This window comes from Lycorma delicatula, chromosome 11 (genome assembly GCF_047948215.1).
Source record: "Lycorma delicatula isolate Av1 chromosome 11, ASM4794821v1, whole genome shotgun sequence".
Taxonomy (NCBI): domain Eukaryota; kingdom Metazoa; phylum Arthropoda; class Insecta; order Hemiptera; family Fulgoridae; genus Lycorma; species Lycorma delicatula.
Genome location: NC_134465.1, coordinates 82,971,156 through 82,986,819, shown reverse-complemented (window position 1 = coordinate 82,986,819; position 15,664 = coordinate 82,971,156). Strand labels below are relative to the sequence as shown.

The following is a 15,664-nucleotide window of genomic DNA, read 5'->3' as shown; positions in this document are numbered from 1 at the left end:
AAAAATTGACCTTTGACCCGAAAAAAAAAAATTGACCTTTGACCCGAAAAAAAAAAAAAAAAAAAAAATCAATGACGTCATCAAAAAAAAAAATTTTTCAAAAAAAAAAAAAAATTTCAAAAAAAAAATCAATGACGTCATCAAAAAAAAATAAAAAAAAAAAAATTCAAAAAAAAAAAAATCAATGACGTCATCAAAAAAAAAAAAAAAAAAATTCAAAAAAAATTTCAAAAAAAAAAAAAATTAAAAAAAAAAAAAAAAAAAAAAAAAAAAAAAAAAAAAAAAATTGACCTTTGACCCGAAAAAAAAAAAAAATTGACCTTTGACCCGAAAAAAAAAAAAAAAAATTGACCTTTGACCCGAAAAAAAAAAAAAAAATTTCAAAAAAAAAAAATTCAAAAAAAAAAAAAAAAAAAATTTCAAAAAAAAAAATTCAAAAAAAAAAAAAAAATTTCAAAAAAAAAATTCAAAAAAAAAATCAATGACGTCATCAAAAAAAAAAAAAAAAAAAAAAATTTCAAAAAAAAAAAAAAAATCAATGACGTCATCAAAAAAAAAAAAAAAAAAAAAAAAAAAAAAAAAAATGTGCTTACTTCGGCATAAACAAATGTACACGTGCTTGCTGACTTTGCATTAACCTTGTTTACTAGTTTGAAAGTCAACCGATAATGCATTTGCGTCAATTGGTGATAGCATTGTTATTTTCAAAGTTATCTCAATGATAATGATAGCCGATACATATAAATACCCGCCAAAAATTTAACGGATTCATACTACGTTTTGCTGTTACTGTTACGTTTTGCTGCTACTATTATATTATCATCTTTATCATCTTTATTTAAAGAGGTAAGTGAAATAATATTTAAATGTAAAATTATTCGCTTAAATATAATTCTATTTCATATTTATTTAATAATTATTTTTCCAGCCAATATTTAAATGTAAAATAATTCTGTTCCAGTTTATGTATTTAAAATCAATTCTTGTACATCTAGTTCACAAAATTAAAATAAATAGTAATGCAACTGTTTTCTTTGCAGATTAATTAAAATTAAATAATTCAAAACATATTGGTGCTAAGATTGGAAAACTGGCGTTTTGTATTGGATTATATCAATATTTTCGTCACCTTTATAAAACAGTAAGTTTTTTCTTAGAAGTAATATATTATTACATATTTTTTTATTATTTTTCTTATAAGTTATATATTATTACATATTTTTCGTTATTTTTGTTAGAGTACAATGAAAATATTTCTTTGTAGATGTCCGAAGAAATGTTTCCAGTAAATGATGCGCAATTAGAACAGGTTGTTTATGATGTTTTACAAGAAGATGATGAATTAGAGGGAACTCCTAATCAGCGGCTGCAGTTATTAATACCGCGAAGGTTGGTGTATGGGGAAGTCGACGACCAACAACATCATCCTTTATTAGATGACGGCAACGATAACCTCATAGCAGAGGCTGCTGCTGATGTTGAAAATAATGAAAGTGAAGAAAGCACAGTAGTAACAACATCATTCATCCTCGAAAACCGTGTTAGATTTACAAAGGCAAATATTATTTTTTTATTTGATAAAAAGAAATATATTTTTAGTTTTACAGAGAAACTAATAGGTCTTTCTTTCAATTTCAGTTTCATAATGAACAAGAGGCTTATTTTGGACTTAGGCGTTGTCTAAATGCAAAAGAAGAAGGAGAATATAAAATGAAAATAAATATTGAAAATATACCGATGAAAGAGGTAATCAACTGTGGAGTAATGATTTGTTCAACAAAAAATTCTTTATTAATAAAAGGTGGAGGATTTATGCACAAAATAAAAAATGGTTCTGTTCTACATAAAATGTTAAATAAAGGTTTTGCAAAATCGCAAAGGAAACCTGATAAAAATAGTTTTCCTATTAGACTTAGTGAAACAATTGCTTTAAACGATCGAGAAGCAATAACATGCCAATTTTGTAAAATAAATGTAATTAAATTTATTACTATTCCATGTGCACATCCAATATGTTTTAGATGTAAGTTATTATATTTTAAAAAAGTACCTGTCGAATGTAATTTATGTAATACTTTAATTATAGCATTGAATAAATGTTTCTAAGCTTAATTTAAATTGATTTATTATATTTTCCTTTTTGCAGTCGAATGAATCAGCGATTATAGAAGAAGGAGAATATATTATTTATCCATTTTCCAATAATATATCTAATATATTATTATGTATTGTGAAACATGAAGAAAATGAATTTGACGAAACCCAGGAGGGGGATATTGAAATAAATTCTTTATCAGAAGATGAGATAAAAGAAAAATATATTTGTCAAATTTGCTTTAGTAATTTAATAAAAGTAACTTTTGTTTTGTGTGGTCATTCCGTCTGCAAATTATGTAATGATCGTCTCGAAAGTAAACCTATAGTCGATGAAAAAAAATGTCCTTTCTGTAGAAGCCCAATACAATTAGTAATTGAAACAAAAGGTGGAAAAATAGTTTAAATAAAAAATTGAAATGACTGAAGCTATTACATGCTAGTTTTGTTTTAGTATTAAATAATTGTTTTTAATTCTTATGTTAGTTTAAGTAACACTTTAATTTTAGTATTTAATAAATGTCTTTAACGTTATAGTATATTATATTTCCTTTTTGCAACCAAATGAATCAGTTGTAGAAGAAGTAATCAACAGTCATAGAAGAAGAATATAATTATTCATTCGTGAAAAAGGTATGTTAATAATTTATTGAAAGGAATTTTTTAATTTTTTGTTCCTAATATTTTCTGTTTCTAATATTTTTTTGTTTCTGTTTAAGATTGATGTCGCAGTTGCAAAAAGAGATTCTTAAGAGCTACTGTGAGAGGCTGAACATATTTAAAAAAGAACTAGAAGAAATTGAATTTGATATAAGACTATATGCTGTCAAAAGTGGAATCAGAAAAATAAATCTAGGAGATGTTTGTCCCGTTTGCGGCGCTCAGCAAAAGGATAAACACACTCCCATTCAGAATTATTAAAGAATGTGGATTAAATCGCTTCGATAATGATGGAATCGTTTCATGTAAGGAATGTAATTGGACTATAACCTCTGAAACTAATTTATTTCATTGCGGAATTGCACATAAAACATATGATGAAACTTGTAGTGTTGCTGAAGAATTATTCAATTGTTGTTTATTTTTTAAAGATAGCATAGTTTGTATTGACCTGATGATGAGTACTTTTAGTAATTGGCCAAGGCTTTTTCCAAAGGTTGAATTATTGTTGGAAGCAGGATTTTATTTCACCGGCGTGATGGATTCTGTGGCATGTATCGAATGTGGTCTTGAAATTTTTGAGTGGTTGGATAATGATAACCCGTTTAAGGAGCATCAAAAAGTTTCATATAATTGCAAAATGGTGAAAAATAAAATGAAAGGTGTGTTGTATTTTAGTAAACATTTTTATAAGTTTATCAGTAATATATAAGTATTTGTATAATTATTTTCTATTTGTTTGTTCTAGGTTAATTGCTGACGGAGTGTTGTGGAGAAATAATGGGTTCGTCTTCATCTGAAGAATATTTATCAATGATGGGAGAGAGTTCTTCCGACGAGACAGCTTGCGAATCTGAATCTGATATCACAAGCGATTCATGGATAATAGGATTTGTACCGGGAGGTCGAATAAAATCGATAAATCATTTAATAAATATTTTGAAGAAAACTTTCCCTTTATCAAGATTAGAAGTAATAAAGAAAGGAAAATATTTCGGTAATAAAACAGAAGTAGTAAAAATGAAAATACCGACAGTTATTGAATATGAATTTTTGCGAAACAAATTAATTGAGTGGGAATTTTATCTCGTTTATTATTTGTAAAATAATATGTTATCAAAACCAATGAATAAATAGATTTATAAATTGAAAAGAATTTTATTATTTTATCCTTATTTTTCACCTTAAATATATAAGTTAAAAACATCCAATTTAAATTTAGTTTATAATAAAATGATGAGTGTTAAACAAGGGATAGCAAGAGAGCTTCACAAGCAAGCTCGCAGAAATTTTTTGACAAGGTCTGTTGAACTTAAGGGTATAGACGATTTGTACCAAGCAGACTTAGTAGAGATGATACAATACTCAAGATTTAATAGGGGATATAAATATATTCTCACAATTATAAATTGTTTTTCAAAATTTGCTTTTGCTTTTCCATTGAAGAGTAAAAACGCAGATGAAGTTGTAATGGTCCTTAAACCCATATTTCATAAACATAAAATGAAGCATTTTCAAACCGATGATGGAAAAGAATGGTTTAATTCAAAATTGAGATCGTTATTACTAAAATTCAATATAAATCATTATTCAACTTTTTCCGATAAAAAGGCATCAATAGTGGAGCGGTTCAATAGAACTCTCAAGACTAATATGTGGCGTAAATTTACCGAACAGGGTGATTACCGATGGGTAAGTATATTGGATGAAATAATTGAAAAATATAACAATAGGGTGCATAGAACTACTGGTTTTAAACCTAAAGATGTTTCTTATAAAAACGAACGCGAAGTGTTGTTAAATATATTAAAGGTTGCAAAAAAAACGTCATCAGCATACGACCACGATTAAATTTAATGTTGGTGATCAGGTAAGGATAAGTAAGTATAAAAAGATATTTGCGAAAGGATATCTTCCGAATTGGACTAATGAAGTTTTTACAATTTTCAAGATAAAACAAACACAACCTATAACGTACATTCTTAAAGATGGGAAAGGGGAAGTGTTAAAAGGAAGTTTCTATACGGAAGAACTTAGTAAAACCAAGTACGGCAACGTTTATTTGGTTGAAAAAGTATTAAAAAAACGCGGTGATAAATTATTAGTTCGCTGGTTGGGATTTGATAAGAAGGAGGACTCGTGGATAGATAAAAAGGATTTAATAAAATAAATTACACTTATGTAATTTATTCAGTAGCAGAGATGGATGCTGAAGAACAAGATCGGAAGCTAACAGTAATTAATTTTGACCGTTTAATAGGTGAGGTATCTGATTTAAATTCTATAAAAAGACATAGTCCTCTTCTTCCAGATAATATCAGATGCTTGGTTGTAGGTCCTTCAAATTCTGGTAAGACGAATGCAGTTTTCAATCTTTTATTTGACCCTAGCGGGTTAAGGTTCAGTAACATATATGTTTTTTCTAAATCATTGTACCAGCCTAAATACTTATTTTTAAAAAGTTTGTTGACTGATGTTGAAGGGATAGGTTACTATCCTTATAGTGATAACGATGTTATTGTGGCACCGGAAGAAACGGAACCGAATTCTATAATGATATTCGATGATGTAATATGCGAAAAACAAAATAACATAACAAAATATTTTACTATGGGACGGCATAATAACATTGATGTGTTTTATATGAGTCAAACATATAGTAAAATTCCTAAACAATTGGTCCGAGACAATGCGAATTTTCTCATAGTGTTTCGACAGGATGAAAGAAACCTGAGACATATATATCATGATCATGTTACACCGGATATATCATTTGAAAAGTTTAAAGAAATATGTAATGAGGCTTGGAACCGGATAAAAAATGGATTTTTAGTAATTGATAAGGAGAGAGATTTTGATAAAGGACGGTACAGATTTAATTTTGACATCTTTATCGGAAAGCCTGAAAAAAGCATACAAAAACGCGAAAGAGAGCTTGAAAAGAGCCTGAAAAAGCCTAAAAAAGCCTAAAAAAGCCTACAGGCTAGCGTGCGCGCTTATGAAAAAGCCTAAAAAAGCCTACAGGCTAACGTGCGCGCTTATGAAAAAGCCTAAAAAAGCCTACAGGCTAACGTGCGCGCTTATGAAAAAGCCTAAAAAAGCCTACAGGCTAACGTGCGCGCTTATGAAAAAGCCTAAAAAAGCCTACAGGCTAACGTGCGCGCTTATGAAAAAGCCTAAAAAAGCCTACAGGCTAACGTGCGCGCTTATGAAAAAGCCTAAAAAAGCCTACAGGCTAACGTGCGCGCTTATGAAAAAGCCTAAAAAAGCCTACAGGCTAACGTGCGCGCTTATGAAAAAGCCTAAAAAAGCCTACAGGCTAACGTGCGCGCTTATGAATCAACTTTAAATACTTCAACATACTTAAAGAAAGATAGTGAGTGCATGCAGTCAGATTAAACATAAATGTCTACTATGGAGGATCGTGAGCGTGTCACCGCGGAGATCGCGGAGATCCGCAGGAGTATTAAAAGAAAACATGGCGAATTGGTAAGAGGAAGATTCGAGTCCGATTTAAGACTTCAACAAGATTTCAAACCGCTTACTGAACCTCTGATTAAGATAGCAGAACAGTTCGGTTCTGAAGAGAGAGAAATGGGAAAACGGATAAAAAAAGAAATAGATTCAAAAGAACGTTCACTACCGAAAATCTCAGCTGAAGAGTTGCGTGAAAAAGAGGAGCGAGATTACCGAGATTTTGAAAAGAGGTTTGATATGGGTTCTATATTCGATCAATTAACTGAAGAAGATAGGATGAAACATAGTAAACGTTCTTTAGCAAATGATGAACCAGAACCTGAAATAAAAAGGTCGACTGCAAAATTACATAATAAGATGGATACTTCTAGTCCATTTCCTTTTCAGCTAGCTCAACCATCTGATAGGGTAGATGATGAAATGACCGGTATGAGACGTCGACAAAAGGCTAAAAGATTTCTTTCTTATTCGGCTCACCATCGAGCTGAAAAAGCCGAAGAAACCGAACAGTCACCTAGGATCGAACAAGAAGAGACTTATGAATCTCAACCCAGCATAGTACAAATGTTGAATACACCCGAAGGGAAAATGCAAATGAGCATGTCTCTCAAGACAAGCATGCGAGAAGGGTTAGCGCAGGAATTTATGCTTGACGCCATCAGAGATGTAGAAAACAACATGGATAACGTTTACGGTGTTCATTTTGAAGGAAACGAACTGAAGATTGGAGATTCATTAATCGATTTCGATAAGGAAAGTAACATCCTGATAAGAGAAGTGAAGTATCCTGCAAGCCGAGGTTTGTTCGAATTACTTTTCTGGAAAAAACCGAAGTTATTCACTGAAGAAGATTTGGAAGAATATAGGAAAATTTTAATCGCAACAAATGCGCACAGAAGAAATAATTCCGCTCTGGAACGGGTAAAGACTAATTCGGGATTTAAGTATGTGGAAGTAATAAGCAAGCTTTTTCCACCGTTCACCTCGAAAAAACGAGGTGAAGGTTTAGTACCATCTGCAATGACTTTGAATGAAAACCATAAAGTCGATTACGTTTATTTTGATGATCCTAACGAAATCTGTGAGAGGCTAAAACTATTGATCGCGTCAAAAAAGGCAGGTAATACCGCACATGATAATGAAATTGTATCGATAGTCGAGGAATTAAAAGAACGAGGACTAATAAAAGGAGAAGGCGCACTGTAAGCAAGTCATTTGAGATCATGCCAGTCAACAGGTTAGGACAGACAGAATTTGGTTCAAGAATCCCGTTTGGGATTACTGAAGAGGGTGATATCGACGCCCGCGAAAAAAAGATTTGCAATCTAGCATCAGCGGAATATTATGATGATGCTGTTAACATGGACGATTGCATATATTTAATCGAGCAATATGCCTCTGATCACGATTTTTTAGCGTGTGAAGAACAAACACATTTTAAAGTGGTAGATTTCAAAGGAGCTCGTGCCAAAAACGCCGCTCATCCAGATGATGAAAACGATTTGGTGACCATGAGATATGTACGGTTCCTTATTCAACAGAAATTCGATGAGATCATCGCTAAAATAGAAAATATGATAGGAAAAGAAATAGAAAATCCTTTAAGAAGTAAAAATACTAATGACCCCATTGTTCGTCAGCGATTAGAGGAAAGTATTTCTCGATTGAAAAGCGAGGTTCAGAAAGATGCGGTAACTCAAACTGAAAAAGAATCTGATTTAAATACGGATGCATTGACCGAAGACTTTTAGTTGGGGATAAAATGAAGAGCACGAACAAGTGTAACGTTAGTTGTAAAACAGGAAACGGATTGATAAGTTCGATCGAAAGTCTTCCGGGTAAAACTTTCGGTATTGCACGTAACGTAGTAGGAACAGTTCTCAATCGGGCTGTAGATCTTCTTCCTTTCGAGGCTCACATACCCGGTTACCAATATTGCGGACCCGGAACAAAACTAAAACAAAGATTGGAAAGAGGCGATCTTGGTATAAATCCACTCGATAAAGCTTGTAAGGCGCATGATATAGCGTATAGTATCTACAACGATTCTCGGCGAAGAGCACAAGCTGATAAAGAGTTAGCGGAAAGAGCTTGGCAAAGGGTATCCGCGCCCGATTCCAGCATTGCAGAGAAGGCTGCTGCGTGGGCTGTAACAAACGCTATGAAAATAAAGAGTAAATTCGGCGGAAGATTGAAGAAAGCTTCAGTCAGAGGTGTGCGAAAAAAAACTATAAGAAAAAAGGGGAAAGGTGCTTATCTTGAACCGTACCGATCTAAAACCGGATGCGGCGTAAAAAAACGCCGGTCTGCAGGTCGCAGTCGTCGTCGTCGTCGTCGTCGTCGTCAAGGCAGAAAAAAGCATTAAATTTACTACGCAAACTCCCCATTCATCCTTTATCAGATGTGGAGTTAATACGGTTTGCGCGAACAATTAATTTACCCCACTTCAGAGGTGTTTTCATGCGCGATACTTTACCAGCTAGAATAAATAAATTCGAATCGGGAATAGTGAACTTGGACAGTGTCCTCAATCCGGGTACGCATTGGGTTTGTTATAAAAAACGTAACGCGAACGTGTTTTATTTTGACAGTTACGGTAATTTACAGCCACCTAAAGAGCTAGTCCAATATCTTAAATCCAACAAAGAGAAAGTCAACATCCAGTATAATTTAGACCGCAGACAGGATTTTAATTCAGTTGTTTGCGGGCATCTATGTTTAAAGTTTCTGATATGTTCTGCCTAAACGGAAAATCTTCTATACTGTCTGCAGATTTTTTCCCTCCGATAGAACTCGGCGATGCCGCGTGGGAAATCGGCCTGATTGATTTTATGTCATATAATAACATTCAAAATGTAGAAAAAGAAAAAAATAATATGTTTTATTACGGTTACCATGGCAGTAAATCGATAAAGCTTCCGCCGGGGATGTATGAGATTGATGATTTGAAAGTTAAATTGAAACATGGGATGGGCAACTGCGATGAATCGAACGCGACTGACAATGATAAAGGTAAACAACGAAATCGCAATAAAAATGATGCAAAATGTTTGATTAAAATCTTAATCGAACCTACGACGATGCACTCGCGTTTATTTTGTACTGAAATAGTAGATTTTACAAAACCACATTCTATCCGTACTCTTTTGGGATTTGATGAAATGGTCCTACCAGCAAACTTCTGGCATACATCTCAGAAACCTGTTAGTATTTCATCTGTAAATGCAATACGTATAAGTTGTAACATCGCCCGCGGTTCATTTGTAGGCGGAGAAGAAGGTCATATCATTCACGAATTCTATCCCAGAGTTGGACGGGGATATAAGATAATTGAAGTACCGCACAGTGTCATTTATCTTCCGGTCAACACCAAGTCTATACGGAATATAACTGTGCACGTTTATAATCAAAATTCAGAACTGATAAGTTTCGGTGGTGAAGAAGTGACGGTGAGACTGCATTTAAGACGAAGAAACGATGGTGCTGATTTTCGTTGATAAAGCAGAATATAAATTCCCTCCCATAGTCCCGTTAACGACTAGTCAACCTGCGAAGCTTAAACGGTTAACACGAGAAAACGTACGATTTTTGGAATCTTTAGGTTTTAAAGTATTACAACAATGAGCGGACAGATAATAGACGTTGATACTGCGAACGCGGTATTTGATGAAAGCATTACGGGTAAAGAATTTCATACTCACTATCCTTATGCATCAACTACATTTAATAATAGTGATGAAATAAGAATTCCTGTCCAGCAACAGGATGTATATACGCTTCCGTGCGAAAGTTATTTACTCATCAACGGAACGTATAGTGATGCTAATGGAGTTTCAGATTCAACACTAAAACTATGCAACAATTTTGGCGCGTTTCTTTTCGATGAAATTCGTTATGAAATTGCAGGACAGGAGGTGGATAGGGTGAGAAATGTGGGGATAACTTCAACGATGAAAAATGCTCTATCACTGAGAAACTTCGAAAAAGATTCAATTTTTATGCATGGTTGGTCATCGGACGGTGTTGAAGATATCCAACCGGTCAACGGTGTATATATCGATGGTGAATCGGCAAAGTTTAAGGTATTACTTCCGCTGAAGATGCTCTTGGGCTTTTTTGAAGATTATAATAAGATACTGCTAAACGTTAAACAGGAACTCATTCTGCTTCGGGCTTCCACTAATAATAATGCTGTTGTCGTTCCAGCTGGAAAAACATTTACCTTCACAATAACGAAAATTAGTTGGAAAATACCATATGTTAACGTATCGGATGAAAAACGGTTATCACTTCTTAGACTGGTAGATAAGGATGAACCGATTTTGATGATGTTCCGAAAGTGGAACTTGTACGAATACCCAACTCTACCTATCAGTAAAGATGTAATTTGGACAGTTAAAACAACAACGCAGGTGGAAAAACCTCATTATGTTATCATTGGATTTCAAACATCGAGAAAAGGAGACGCAACAAAAAGAGCTTCGAATTTTGATACCATTTCACTTAATAACATACGCTTGTATCTGAATTCAGTATATTATCCTTATGAACACATTCAAGGAGATAACATTATATTATACGAAATGTTTAAGAGTTTCTATAGATCTTATTATAACAGGAATTCAGCGGCCGCGTTAATTACCCCATCCAAGTACTATGCTATGCCATTAATCTTTATAGATTGTTCAAAACAAAACGATACTTTGAAAACTGGCGCGGTCGATATTAAAATCGAGATACAAACTTCTACCAACATTCCCGACAACACAACAGCCTATTGTTTGATGATAAGTGATTGCATAATGCAATATTCTCCTTTAACTGGCACAGTCAAAAACGTTTCCTAACCAGTTTAGTCTGTTAGTCGGTAAAGTCAACATGTCTGTCTTTATATCAGACTTTACTTTTTTTCGTTTACCCAACGCTGATGTCTACATTAAAGAATTAGTTTTAATTTCTTTGGATGGGCTCCGATTCGAGCAATATCTATTCAAGCCACCTTTTGACTACTATGATATTTCATCTCAAACTACAAGAGTTGCAATACAAAACTTTCAGAAACAAATCGGATTCAATTGGAATTCGGGTTTTATTGAACACTTGAGGTTATCAACCATTTTTGAAAATTTAGCACCAATGTGTACTATATATGTAAAGTGCAAAGAAAAGAAAAAAGTGTTAGAACAAATACTAAACAATAAACGGAATATAATAAAAGACCTTGACGGTTACGATTGTCCTCCGATCGATTTATTCGGTTCTTCAATAAATAAAGTATGCCCTTTTGGTGAAAAACATAATTGCGCTATGAAAAAGGCTATATGGTTACACATGTGGTGGAGTGAACAAAGTAAATTTTATTATATGTTGGAAACGGTGGGAAATGCTATAGAAAAAGCAAAAGAGTGTTATTTAAACAGTCCCGGACGTAACGTTCTACGTCACCTTCCTAAGCAGGTTATTATCGACCTTTACGGAAGGTATGTTCCGCCTAAAATTTATGAGGATCTACCCAACTACATGCAACAAGATCCAGACATCAAGATTCATCAACTGTTTCCTGACGATGAAAAAGACTGGAGTGAAGAATAATAAATTTTAATTTGAAATAAAAATGTATTTAAAATTTAACATCAAATAAAATATGTATTTGTATTTTGATTATTAAAGAACAATAAATAACTTAAAAAAGAAATAGTTGTTTTTATTTTAGGTTTAATTATCCCTTCTCCTCTAAACAATAAGATTTTGGAATGTATTTAAATGAAATGTTCCATTTGTTACGTTCAGTCTTTAAAACAGTGCAATAAGATGATTATCATATACTTCATAACGTTTTTTATCACAACAATTTCTATAAATGCAGATGAATTTGATTCTAATAAATTTCTATTGGACTATGGAAATCTCAAAGGAGATAATGCAAGCTTAACTGATGAAAAAGCAGTAAAAGATGCCGTAAAACTGTTTCAAGAATCTTTTCATCTTCCGGTTAATGGGGAGTTAAATAGTAAGACCATCGCTCTCATGCGTGAGCCTCGATGCGGTGTACCAGATATTTTACCGTATGTAGTTTCAAGAATCATATGGAGAAAACCAGAACTGAAATGGCACTACCAACGAGCAACGGCTGAAAAGATGAAATTAGCTAACATAGCTTTTGATGAATGGGCAAAGCACACATCGTTAAGTTTCAAACATGATTATTACGGATATGATATCCTAATTTCTGACAAATATGGTATCCACACATGTGCCAAAAACGATAAAGTTCGATGCTCGAGCAAATTTGATGGACCTGGAGGTGTTTTGGCGCATGCGTTTTCTCCTAACACTGCTAACACACCCATAGAAATTCACATTGATGAAGAGGAGAATTGGAATTTTGATCCTGAAGGTAAAGAGGAAAAAGACAAAACCAACCTTCTGAGCACGTTGATGCATGAGATTGGTCACGCCTTGGGTGTTCGCCATTCTTTCAATAAAGATGCTCTCATGTACCCTTTACTAAACAAACGTTCAAATTTAAGCGAAGACGATATATTAGCCATTCAGTCGCTTTACGGCAGTAAAGCGATGACAACTACTGCTAAACCTGTTCAAACGACTAAATCTACTACTGTTCCTAAGTCTTCAGAGGTTATTACCGACGTGTGCGCAATAAAAGAAGATGATGAGAATAAAATTCATTACTTGCTAGTAAATGGTAAAGTTTATGTAATATTCAAAAAACAGTTATGGATAATAAATATTGCGAACAGCAGTAAATATGATAGCAAAAATTATTATAGACCACTTGAAATTACTGAACGATTAAAGTTTCTTTCTTTAGATACATTCAAAGGAATAGATGCGATGTACCAGAGACCGAACGGAGAAATAGTATTAATTGAAAATCATAAATTGTTTATGTTCAATCTTAATACTCAACAGTTGGTCATAGGCTATCCTAGGAATGTATGTTCACACTTTAACATCGGTCATCCTTGTACGATTAATGGTATCGTAAATACATATACTGGAAAAACTTATGTGATTTATAATGAAGATTTTGTGGGGGAGATAAATGAATGTTCATTCACTGTTGCTCGAACAGATCTTGTATCCAATCTGTTTCCTGGAATACCGGCAGATATAGATGGGGTTACTCGTTTTAACAACGGACTACTTTATTTTTTTAAGAATGGAAATTATTATGAGTATAATGAATTCTTCCAAAAAGTAATCAGATTTGGAACTAAAGATCATGAGCTTTTTGGTTTGCTATGTTACAGTAACAATATCTTAAAACAGTTCACTGAATTTATCAGTAAATTTCATGTTTATCCTAAAAAAGAAGTTTAAAAGGAATTGTGTGAATTTAGGATAAAGAAAGAATTATGGATAAGTTCATGTAAAAATTATATTTTTGATTGAAATTTGTAATCAAATTTTATTTAATAAATTAATTCAGAAAAATGTATTGTAACTTATTTTAATAAAAATAACTACCTTTTATCCTTTTTATAATTAGTTTTTAATGATAAAAAAGGTTGAAATAAAATAAAAACTGAAATAAACTTTGAAAAATTATTTATTTTTACAAAACATTTACTTTTGACTATAAAAAAATGCTGGATACATTTTATTAAATATAATAAAATACTAAATACATCTTTATTTAATATAATAAAATAATACATACATTAATTTAATTGAAACAATAAATATCTATTTAAAATATTAAATACATTTTAATTGATTATAATAAAATAAAACATACATTAATTTAATTGAATATAATAAAATAATAAATATATTTTAATTGAATATATTAAAATACTAAATACATTTTATATTGATTATAATAAAATAAAACATACATTAATTTAATTAAAACAATAAATATTTATTTAAAATATTATTGATAAAATTACCAATTTTTACTATATAATATAGAATTATATTGTTTACTAAATAAATAACTAAACCATTTATTCGATCTTTCTGTAAGAAAGTGAATCTTTACGGAATTGTTATGTTTTTTATTAATTAAAATTGATACAATGTTATTGAGAGTTTCTGTTGTTAAAACAGAAAATATATAATTTTCTTCTTCATCATCAATATTTAAATTTTTAGTCAAATGAACACAAAGATAGTTATCAACCATTTCTTTAACTGAAAGATATGTAAGTGAGAAAAAATTATTTAGTAAACAATAATAACATATATTCGGATCGATTACATTCTTATAATTAAACCTGCTGTATACATTAACTTTAAAATCTAATTCATTTTCGTCTAGTATTAAAAATAAATGCCTTAATTCATCTGTAACCTCTATTAAGCCACTAGTTATTGCTTGAACCACACTTAATGTTGAACATGCTACTAATGAAAGCGGTTTGGTTACTCTAATGCTATAATAACAAGATTTTTTGTACATTTTTAACTGAAAAGAAAAAACAAAATTGAAAATAATTTAATGATTAAATAAACGTTTAAGTTCTAAAGGAATATCAACATGCCCCCAAGGTAAAGTTAATATGTTATTAACTGCAACACGTTTATCATCATAACTGCTTAATGCTAATTTGTTTACTGTCACAGTTTCAACTAAGTGTTTTTTTGATCGAATCAGTTTCATTTGAACATAAAGGTCTTTGCTATCGTCACTTGCTTTCAATAAACAGTTTCTGTAATGGTTGATATTTAATTTGTTTTTTACTACATTCTTTTTTATTCCTTTAGCTTTTTTCGTAATCCCCTTTGTAGTTGTAAAAGTATATAATTTTGCTCTTAATCCGATAAATTCTTTTATAGGAATGCCGTTACATTCATCCTTAAATTTACCTAAAACTTTTTTATTTTTAATTGAAAAAAGAGGATGTGAAACAGGAAAATCAGACGTATCAAAATACTCAATAAAACTTTCATCTTGTAAATCTTGGTAAAAATCATGAGTCTCTATTTCATAAAAAAAGCTATCGGTATCCATATAAAGAAGATTAATCTTAGATCTATATTTTTTCTGATTCTGTTAATATTAAAACAATATGTTCACTAGCATTCTGCAACGCTAACCATACATCCGAACATACATCATTATCATTTTTATAATAATACGTTAAAAGATTACATGCAAATGCATTTTCAATTAGAGTAAACTCTCCCATACGCTGAACTGCTTCCAACCTAACTCTTTTATATTTATTGTCCATTTTCCTGTTTCAATCCTGCGAAAAAAATTTAAACAAAAAAGTTAATCAAGTAAACATTTAATTTTGTTGCTGTATAGGACTTACCTTTGCAACTGGTCTAACTACTTTTTTATACCCGTTTTCAGTTTTTAAATTATCACATGCTAGCGAAATAATATCATTAATTAATTCGAAGCGTTCATCATTTTCATTAATAACCATCTCCAATTTAGTTTTTACTCTTTTGTATC

The 15,664-nt window shown here is 31.6% G+C and overlaps 4 protein-coding genes across 4 annotated transcripts; all 4 read left to right on the top strand.

Moving 5' to 3' along the window:
- The first annotated feature begins 1,090 nt into the window (after nt 1-1,090).
- On the top strand, nt 1,091-2,033 carry LOC142332549 (uncharacterized). The gene is made up of 2 exons (XM_075379003.1): nt 1,091-1,141; nt 1,265-2,033. Exon 2 carries the CDS (start codon nt 1,265-1,267, stop codon nt 1,682-1,684), a length of 420 nt encoding a protein of 139 aa, XP_075235118.1. The 5' UTR covers nt 1,091-1,141; the 3' UTR covers nt 1,685-2,033.
- A 656-nt stretch (nt 2,034-2,689) lies between these two features.
- LOC142332328 (uncharacterized) lies at nt 2,690-3,892 on the top strand. Its single transcript, XM_075378699.1, has 2 exons — nt 2,690-3,416; nt 3,503-3,892. The coding sequence occupies exons 1-2, from the start codon at nt 2,954-2,956 to the stop codon at nt 3,505-3,507; spliced, it is 468 nt and encodes a 155-aa protein (XP_075234814.1). The 5' UTR covers nt 2,690-2,953; the 3' UTR covers nt 3,508-3,892.
- A 5,959-nt stretch (nt 3,893-9,851) lies between these two features.
- LOC142331989 (uncharacterized) lies at nt 9,852-11,078 on the top strand. The gene has a single exon (XM_075378040.1). It carries the CDS (start codon nt 9,852-9,854, stop codon nt 11,076-11,078), a length of 1,227 nt encoding a protein of 408 aa, XP_075234155.1.
- A 964-nt stretch (nt 11,079-12,042) lies between these two features.
- Nucleotides 12,043-14,318, top strand: LOC142331988 (matrix metalloproteinase-18-like). Its single transcript, XM_075378039.1, has 2 exons — nt 12,043-13,540; nt 14,308-14,318. Exons 1-2 carry the CDS (start codon nt 12,043-12,045, stop codon nt 14,316-14,318), a joined length of 1,509 nt encoding a protein of 502 aa, XP_075234154.1.
- The last annotated feature ends 1,346 nt before the right edge of the window (nt 14,319-15,664 follow it).

Coding starts and splice junctions, on each gene's coding strand:
- LOC142332549 (XM_075379003.1), top strand. CDS start 1,265: ATGTCCGAAGAAATGTTTCCAGTAAATGATGCGCAATTAGAACAGGTT.
- LOC142332328 (XM_075378699.1), top strand. CDS start 2,954: ATGTTTGTCCCGTTTGCGGCGCTCAGCAAAAGGATAAACACACTCCCA.
- LOC142331989 (XM_075378040.1), top strand. CDS start 9,852: ATGAGCGGACAGATAATAGACGTTGATACTGCGAACGCGGTATTTGAT.
- LOC142331988 (XM_075378039.1), top strand. CDS start 12,043: ATGATTATCATATACTTCATAACGTTTTTTATCACAACAATTTCTATA.